General features: G+C 49.2%; 1 protein-coding gene across 1 annotated transcript; it reads right to left on the bottom strand.

The window, feature by feature from the left end:
- Positions 1–5,168: 5,168 nt before the first annotated feature.
- Positions 5,169–9,407, bottom strand: FZD5 (frizzled class receptor 5). The gene is made up of 2 exons (XM_037043472.1): positions 8,777–9,407; positions 5,169–8,500 (listed from the first exon to the last, which is right to left on the bottom strand). The coding sequence occupies exon 2, from the start codon at positions 8,246–8,248 to the stop codon at positions 6,488–6,490; it is 1,761 nt and encodes a 586-aa protein (XP_036899367.1). The 5' UTR covers positions 8,249–8,500; positions 8,777–9,407; the 3' UTR covers positions 5,169–6,487.
- Positions 9,408–9,444: the final 37 nt, after the last annotated feature.

The raw sequence follows: 9,444 nt of genomic DNA, 5'->3' as shown, positions 1-9,444 counted from the left end.
CTAATTTATGCCTAAACAGCTGGGTAAGCCTTGCTTCACCTTAATGTTGTCTGAACCTGATTTAATACTTTAGATCTTCTAAACCCTAAGATCTGAGTAGTAGTATCCCCTTCCACAGATGAGAAAACTGAAGAACTAAGTAAGTGGTTAAATAGTATGTCCATGATCACACAGCCCTTAAATGGTGGAGCAGAATTTTAGTTATTAGTGTGCGTGCACCATGAGATGAGCAGTTGAAATCGGCTGCTATAAAGCAGATGGGGTCGACAGAACAGAACACCATCTCAGGCCGTGTCTCTGTTCTTACAAGTTTTTCTTCATTTCTTCAAGTGCATCATGGAACAATGACAGCATCAGCAGTCATTCTAGCTCCCAAATCTATGCACATAACCATTCTAGTGCCTCTTAATCACATTTCCATCCATGACAAACGGAAGAGCTCTGTAATTAAATCACTTAAGGAAGCATTATTACCCAGACTGCTCTGGGCCCACCGATTTCTCCAGCAATCTCCACAGTCCCTTTGCTCCCTTTTCCATTCGTGGGGAATAAGCAAGGAGAAAGCACTGGGGAGCAGGATGGGCCCACTGGAGTCCTGTACAGGTTAAGGCCCAGATGCTCTTCCGTCAGGATCCAGCTCAACAACTGAACTCTTTTCTCTCAACTATCTGGTCATGCTCCCAGCACTTGCTTTGACCTGGAATTATATACTCTCGTATTGAATCTGTCTTATCTCCCCCAAACAACATTGTACGATCCGAACTACCCATCTTCTGCCATACTGACGCTTCAGGGCATTGCTGGAGAACAAACATTCCAGGCATTCGCATGAGGTGGTGGTGGTGACGGTTGGTAGGTTGGTAGCTAACCTGCCTCTTGCTGAAGCAGCAGCCAGTAAGAAAGTACTCTGACAACAGAATCTCAGGTTTACTAAGCATCTATCTGGATTATCAGGGAAATGTCAACTCTAAATCAATTTATTTCCTCTTATCTGGATTCCCTGACTTGTGTTTATGGCTTCAGACCAAGTTGTGGGTCTAACTGGTGAATAATGAATAGTTTGGGAGTTTCTGCTCCCAAACCAGACAGGCCTATTTGGAGTGGCAACATCCACTCCAAATAGGTTGAGTAGAGCAGCAATTTTCAACTTGTGTGCAAGAATTTTAAAAACATTCAATACTAGATTATTGAGTCGGGGACACTGACCTCTTTTATACTATCAAATTAAAAAAAATGACACCAGCCAACACAACAGCCATCTGATATGAATGCCCTGTCTCGAACCATAAATAGGTCTTCTGAACCCTAAGATATGAGTTTTCACAGATGAGAAAACTAAAGTACTAACAGGTCAAATAATATATTCAAGTTAAATGACATGTCTTATAATAGGTCATCTAATTGAGTTGCATCTTATTGGTCACATTGCATAATAGGTTACGCCTGATTGGTTAATTCTTGGTACCAGAAATCCTCACATACAAGAATAGGCACCTGATTTTTTAAAAAGCCACCTTGGAGCAAAAAGGGTAGGTAATTACTATTGTTGTTACTTTTTGGTAAACCAATCAAAATTATACCTACTTTTTGCCAGACTGGCAAAAAATATATTTTTTGGTGTGCTGCAGAATTTTAGTTACTAGTGTATGTGCACCATGGGATGAGAAAGGGTGAAAACCACTGGTGTGGAGCACAGACGGGGGGTGGGGGGGGTGGGGGGTCGACAGAATAGAACAGGATCTCAGGCCGTGTCTCTGTTCATATACGTTTTCCTTCATTTCTTCAAGTGCATCATGGAACAACGACAGGATCAGCAGGAGACACCTGTGAAGTATATTCGAGTACAACAAGTTTTCATTAGTTCTGTTTCTGGTGTTTGGAATGTGCTTGTGTTATTAATGAAAACATTACCACTTAAAGCACACCTGAGAAATGTGATTATGACGTTAGAATCCACGTATCTCCTCAGATACTCTTAGAAAGCAGTGTGTCTCCATAAAAGCACAGGGAAAAAGACTTATACAGCATCTTCTTTTCTTTGTTTTAAAGATTTCATTTATTTATTTTCAGAGAGAGGGAAAGGGGTGGGGAAAGAGAGGGAGAGAAACATTGACTGGTTGCCTCTCACATGCGCTCCGACTGGGGACCAAGCCTGCAACCCAGGCATGTGCCCCAACCAGGAATCAAACCGGCGACCCTCTGCTTTTGCAGGACGACACCCAACCAATGGAGCCACACCAGTCAGGGCACATCTTATTTTCTTTGCCATTGCTTTAATGTACTTTAAAATTTATCTACATTAGTTGGGAACAAAGAAACAAAAATAGACATTTCTTTGTTTTTTCATAAATAACTACTCTCCATATTTGATAAAAATCTCAAAGCATTATTTTACCTTCCCACAAATATAATACATACAAAATTTTTCTGAAATAATAAGGTCAGCAAATCATCATGAGACTAACATAACCACATACACAGCTGTTCTACTGACTTCCAGGAACAAAACAAAAACTCAAGATGCTCTGGGTCTCCATGTGTTAGTGTTATGGATTCAGAATTATAATCATCTGCCAGTAATAATTTATAGCTTCAAGGTGATTGTCTACAAATAAAATATTGCTGGCTCTGATTCATGAGTTCTGGAGATACCTCTGTGAAGACACTGTATGAGATAGGCACTATACATATATGGAAATCATAAAAAGTATTAAATGCCCTGGACTCGAACTACTGACTCGGTATGTGCCTCATTTGGCTCAGTAATAAATTCACCTGCACCAAACCCGTATCAAAAGTCACTAAATCTCTCATATATATAATATATATTATGTATATACAAACCCACATCATATACATACTATACAGACAGTTTGTAACAACATGAAGCAATATTGTCATAAAATGATGTGCCACAGACATTATCTTGGCTGAAATCAATCCTGTAATTGTCATCAACCTGCTCAGCTTTGCGAGTTCTGAATCAGGTTACTTAGTGACGGGCACCCTGCCCACCCCTCGCCCTGCTTTAGAGGGCAAGCTTGGTAGCTTTTTCTTTCAGAATCACCCTCACCAACTCAGGGGCATTTTTCCCCCCCAAGATCACTTGACTGGTCTTTGGAGGCAAGAAAGGGCATGCACAGGGAGCAGGCAAACCTCAGCCCTGTACCTTCCACCTGCCTAGATTTGTGATGTGCTCTGTCCTGTTTGCCACATTCGGTGTTAGAAAGCAGTTATTCAAAGCTTTGTCCCTTCTACCCCCCTTGGTCTTTCTGTAGAGCACAAAAGTGAAAGAAGCCTCTTTAGCAGGGGTAGCAGTTCATTAAAATATACAACTACATTTCCTAGCTCTGGGGGTCCCATTCTGTACTTGACAGTGCAGGTCACGGATGCTGTTATTAAGGTTCGGTGCGGGATCCATGAGGTTTTCTCCTGGCAGCCGGTGTCAGGATTAGTGCAGCCCTGGCCCAGGAGGAAACAGCCTAATGAAGACCAACTTAGAAACAGTGCTGTCGGCACATTATTTAAGCTTGTACATGCGCACAATTACACACAACACACACAGGCCCGTCACTGGAAGTGGTCAGGTGAAAATATGACAAAGGTTTCCAAGGGTAAACCAATAAGGCACCAAGAAAAATAATTTTCAGCCAATTTAGACAACTTCAAAATGTGAGGAGGGAAATAATATAAATTAAAAGCACTTCCTAAGGTCATGTCAGCTGATCCATGGAGGGGTCTCACTAGTTCCTTTAGACAACCGTGGACAATCTTCACTCCTAATCTATAAAGTAAGTAAGGCATTACTTAACATTCAACTGTGGAAGGAACAGCCCCGATGCTGCATGCAGAGACCAAACCGAACCCCAAATCCTGTCCAACCTGATCAAGCTGGCTGCGAAGAAACTGCCAAACCACCCCACAGCCTTCCCCTTCATAACTGTTTGCATGAGTCTGGATTGTCTGTCTAATAAAAAATGCAAATCCGGGGGAGGGGCACAGTGTGTGGGAGGGAAGTGGGGGGGGGGTGACCGGCAATAGCTGTGGCTTCTCTCCCCTGGGTAGGGGGTGGGGTGGTGGCTATCAGTGAGACTTCAGGGAAGCAGGTGGGCTTTATCCTGGAGGGAACAGAGGGTGAAAACAGAGATGGCAAACAAAGAGGCAGCTCTCAAACCCCCCAAAGCAGTACCTGTAAGTGCCTCTCCTTGGCCTAGTGTCCTTTGTGTTAACTGGTTTATTTTTTTTAAGTAAATTGGTTGTTCTTTTCAGGTTTGGCATGTGTCCAAAATGAAAAAAAAAGCTTTTTAAATGAAGAATTATTTTCATCCACTCATCCCGCAAGTTTTAGATACACTGTGCACCATTTCCAGATTCCTGCACAAAGGAAAAGACAGCAGGGGACAATGCAAAATGGGCACAACTGAAGGCAGCAGAAACCGTGTTCTCTCTGGGAAGATACACTAGAGGGACGAGGTCAAGGTGAGCAGAAAAGGTTCCCATTTGAGAAATAGGAGAGGGAGTGGCCCTCGGATAGGGGAACCATCTTAAGGTTCAAAGATGCTTCTGGGTGAATAGAGAAATAAGATATGCAAGAAGTTTTCTATGCTGTGTACTAGGTTTTGTCAAATCCACTGAAATTTCAATGGATTCAGAGGATGAGGGGTAGGAGCAGGACATTTTTATCACTGCACAGCTTTTGAGATTCCTTAAAACTATAATGCCAGGCTCCCCCCCTCTCACCTGTATTTAAATTCACTATGGGGACTATGTATTCATTTGTTTACTTTCTATACACGAAGTAAAAATTAAACTGGGCTTAAATGGTACTTTCCCAGCCTTCATATAAATGAAGCACAAATTCCCTAGACTTGTTTCCTTAGGGAGGCATTCTCGAATTCTAATTGCTTTTGCCATTTTAGCTCCCTAAATTCAGTCTCTCCTCAACCCTGGTCTTTGGTGTCTTGCTGGCCAATAGGCACCGTCACCTACTTCCTCCACCCTGGCCCAGCACTGTTCTTGAAGGAACGGTTAAGCAGGTTAGGGAGGCAAGCAGGATTTTCTAATAGTAAAGAGACGTGTGTGTATGTATGTGCACACATCAGTACATAGGCTTTCTCAGGAAAAAGGGGAAAAAAACATACTGAGGTGGGGGTGGAGGAAACATTTAAAAAACGAAGGCAAGTGTCTTATGGGTCTAATTTGTTCCCAGAGATGCAGAGAGCAATGTCTCGCCGCTTGTGGAACACGTCTCTGGCTATACACTAGTCCAAAGTCCAGGGACACTTATTTTCTCTCATTGCTGCCAGTGTTTGTTCACAGGTAGCCAGTTTCCCTCCCCCAGTTCAAGCACCTCATTTGAGGGTGGGTGTGGTTTCTAATCACAGCTCTCCAGGAGGAGGAATAAGAAAAGCAAAAAGACTGTTTAACGTGATAAAGGAGGTGGGACTACGGTGGAGCAGGTAAATGGTGGAAGTTTACTTCATTAATAGAGGTATACCCATTTCAGTCCTTAAATCTACAAAGCAGCCCCCTTTAGTGACCATCACTAAGTAGTTCCAGAAGAAGGGAGTGGGTTTACTTTTACCAAAAATTACAACTCAAGTTATTCTGCAAAAAGCTTGGGATCACTGAAGCCTATGAAGAACCACCCACTCCTTTGGCACAGAGCTGACGTCATAGCAATCTGGAATTCAAGTGCAACCAATTCCCACCCCTTACGTCTTCACTACTCCAAATATTTATACCTGGCACTATACTGCTACCTCTAACGTATTCAAAATGCTGGCACTGTTGAGAATGAGAATGATTACAAGTTCTACAGAAAAGAAACTGAAGCTCACTAAACACAGCTAGCTTGGACCCCGATCGCTAAACACTCCCTAACCTTGTCACTTCTGGGAGGCCCTAACCACATTAAGCTGTCCTTGGTATGACCTGGAGTTTCATAGGCAGGGACAAGCGGCTCACCTTAAAAGATCTTGGACACTTTAAGCAGTGGAAGGAGAAAACAATCTGAAAAAGAACACCAGTCAACTTCCCAGTCGCGATAGCCCAAACTTTTCACTGTTCACATTTTTTTTTAAAGACACAAATATAGGAAATATATTTTTCCAATTAATATCCACACAGTTCAAAGAAACCTGAACCGAGTGGAACTTCATTATAATGCCAACCTTAGGATTGTAAAGCCCCCAAAGCAAAGGTAAATTTTGTTGCCAAAAATGCAACAAAGTTAAAAATTAAGAAAAATACATATAAATTAGAAACAGGGTTCCCTTAAAGAACGCAGTAAGAAACGCAAATAGAATACACTTGAGCTGAGCCCCTTCGAGAAGTCCTGGGACAGCTACACCCTTGAAAGGGTCCTTTCCCCTCTCTCCAACTTGCCCCAGGAGGGGGCATCAGCACCAGGAAAGTAAACGGAAGTGACCTTCGCAAAGCTACCAAACAAAACAACCCTCCTCCCTCACTCCAGGGCTGAGGCCTCCTATACATGCGATAGGGACACCTGCTTGTGGTAGGCAGCTGCGGCGGGGCCCGGTGGCCCGGTCCTGCCTGTGAGCGCTGCGCTTGCCTCGGCATAGTCCCGGGCAGCCGTGGTGCCGCCACTCTTGTGGCCCCGTCGCTGGCGGCAGCAGCAGCGACTGGTGAATCGCCGCCATGACTCCACAGTCTTGCTGGACCAAATCCAGACGCCAGACGTGATGCCCACCACGAGGCACATGAAGTACTTGAGCATGAGCACCCAGTACTCTGGCTTAGCTCGAGGCTGGCCGGCGTCCTGGCCTGGGCACGCACAGGTGAGCGCAGCCTCCCAACTCTCGCGATAGTGTTGTTCATACAAGTAGCAGGCCACCACAATGCTGGCAGGCACCGTGTAAAGCAAGGTGAAGATGCCAATTCGGATCATGAGCTTCTCCAGCTTGTCTGTCTTGGTGCCGCCCTGCTTGATGACACTACGGATGCGGAAAAGTGACACGAAGCCTGCCAGGAGGAAGAGTGTGCCCACCAGCAAGTAGAGCACCAGAGGGCCCAGCACGAAGCCACGTAGCGAGTTCAGGTTCTGGTTGCCCACGTAGCAGATGCCAGCCACTGGATCCCCATCCACAGAACTCAGCGCCAGCGCGGTGATGGACTTGACGCTCGGGATGAGCCATGCGGCCAGGTGGAAGTACTGCGCATAGCCGGCAATGGCCTCATTGCCCCACTTCATGCCAGCTGCCAGGAACCAGGTGAGTGACAGGATGACCCACCAGATGGAGCTGGCCATGCCGAAGAAGTAGACCAGCAGGAAGACCACAGTGCACAGTGCAGGGCCTGTCGTCTCATAGTGAATGTGGCTGTGCTCACGGCTGCAGGCCACACTGGCATGGCCCACGACCAGGCGCACCAGGAAGCCCAAAGACACGCACAAGTAGCAAGCTGACAGGAAGATGATGGGGCGTTCAGGGTAGCGGAAGCGTTCCATGTCTATCAGGAAGGTGGCCACCGTGGTGGAGGTAGAGATGAAGCACAGCACAGACCACAGGCCAATCCAGAAGGTGGCGAACGTGCGCTCGTCAGGGCTGAAGGAAGGCTGGTAGCAGGGAACCGCGCAGTTGGGTACCTGGCCGGTCCTCACCTTGTTGTAGAGCGGGTGCGACTCCTTCAAGATGGGCACAAAGGGCTCACGGCACTTGCACACCGATTGGCCCCCAGAGGTGCACTCGCCTCCAGAGGATGGGCCCCCTGGAGGTCCTGGGTTGGTGGGCTTGGCCGGGAAGAGCCTAGGAGGCACTGTGGTGGCCTCGCTGCGGTTGTAATCCATGCACAGGACCTCGGCGTCGCGCCCCAGCACGGGTAGACGGTCGCAGCTCATGCGCTCCGGCCAGGCGAAGCCGTACTGGCGCATGAGCGGCGAACAGCCAGCTTTGGCGCGCTCACACACAGAGCGGCAAGGTGGCAGGGGCTTGTGATAGTCCGGCAGGCAGATGGGCGTGTACATGGAGCACAGGAAGAAGAGCAGGTCCGGAGAGCAGTGGATCTCCACCAGCGGCCAGAACTGGTGCACCTCCAGGCCTGCTTCGTCCTGCGTGTCGTGGTTGAACTGGTTGGGCATGTGTGTCAGGTTGTAGCCTATGCCGCGGCACATGGGTACCGTGATTTCCTGGCACACGGGGGCCTTGGAGGCGGCCACTGCCCGGCCTGCAAGCTGGGCCAGGAGCAGCAGCAGCAGCGAGGGCGGCGCACACGGGTCAGGCCGAGCCATAGCCCCCTCCCTCCCCTTGCCTCACACAGCCCGCGAGGGGCCAAAGCAGGCAGGGGAAACTGGGGCCGGAGCTTCCCTCTCAACCAAGTTGTTTGTGGCGCCGGGGCTGGCAACCTGTTGGTTCTTTTTCTCTTCAAGAAATCCGGCCCAAGATAAACTGTTTTGGGAAGGCGCTGCCTCCCTCCGTGCTTAGTTCTTCGCCGGATAGGATTGGGGAGGGGCAGTTAGGGCTCCGATTCCAAGGAAAGTACTCTTTAAAAAAAGAAGAAAAATCGCACCACTCCCAATTAAAGGGGAGTCAACGGCTAAGTCCCTGCAAGCGGTCGCCAAATCTCTAAATTCAACTCTCCCTTCCCTTCCCTCCCCTCCACCCCCTGAAATCGAACTGTTGTCTCCCCGCCCCACCCCACCTCCCTTTCCACTGGGCCCTCCAGGCTGGACCCCAGGGTCGGAGCGATCGGCCTCCCTCTAGTAAAGGGCAGAAGGCCAGGGAGAACGGGGAAAATGGGAAGGCGCGGGCTCTCTCACCTTCACTGATCCGGAGAGAAGCAGATATTTTGCAGCCAGCCTGGGTCCACCGTCCCTGGGACACTCCGCTCAAAAACGCGACTCAGAGCCAAGCTGGCACCTGGAAAGTTTGGTGATAGGCTGGGTATTCGAGGCGGCACATGGCAGCAGCAGGTGGGGGGCGTCTCAGAGCGGGGGTCGCCCCGTGAACGCGATCGCCGCAGGCCGGTCACTCGCTCTCTCCTCCTCCGGGCCCCGCTGCATGATCCGGGTGGGGCAGGGCAGGGGCAGGCCGTGCGTTCCACCAGGGTCCCGAAGCCGTCCGAAGGGCGAACACCCCTGCAGCACCTAGGCGAGAGGAAGGTGTGTGGCGGCGGGGACACTCCGCCGCCTCACAGCACCACGAGCAGCTTGAGCTGGCCCAGCCGGGACTGCTTGGTGCGCGCCCGCCGCCGCGTCCCGCCCGCCGCTCGCCTCCTCCCCTGCAGGGGGCTCCTCGCTCCAGCCGACTCCTGGGGGCGGTGGCGGCGCTCCTGGGACGCGCCCGGCTCGGCTCCTCCCCCGCGCACTCGCACCCTTTCTCCCACCTCCGGCTGGCACTGAACAGCGAGCGGTGGCGGCGGAGGCGGCGACAGCGGCGAAGGAGTCACGGCCGCAGGCTGACTAGCCTCTCCCGCTCCGCCCGGTCA

Source organism: Sturnira hondurensis, unplaced genomic scaffold, assembly GCF_014824575.4.
Source record: "Sturnira hondurensis isolate 20B ecotype Veracruz unplaced genomic scaffold, ASM1482457v3 Scaffold0004136, whole genome shotgun sequence".
Lineage (NCBI taxonomy): Eukaryota > Metazoa > Chordata > Mammalia > Chiroptera > Phyllostomidae > Sturnira > Sturnira hondurensis.
This window is presented reverse-complemented; position numbering and strand designations above follow the sequence as displayed.

Excerpts from the sequence above, each read along its gene's own strand:
- FZD5 (XM_037043472.1), bottom strand. The coding sequence starts at position 8,248 with ATGGCTCGGCCTGACCCGTGTGCGCCGCCCTCGCTGCTGCTGCTGCTC.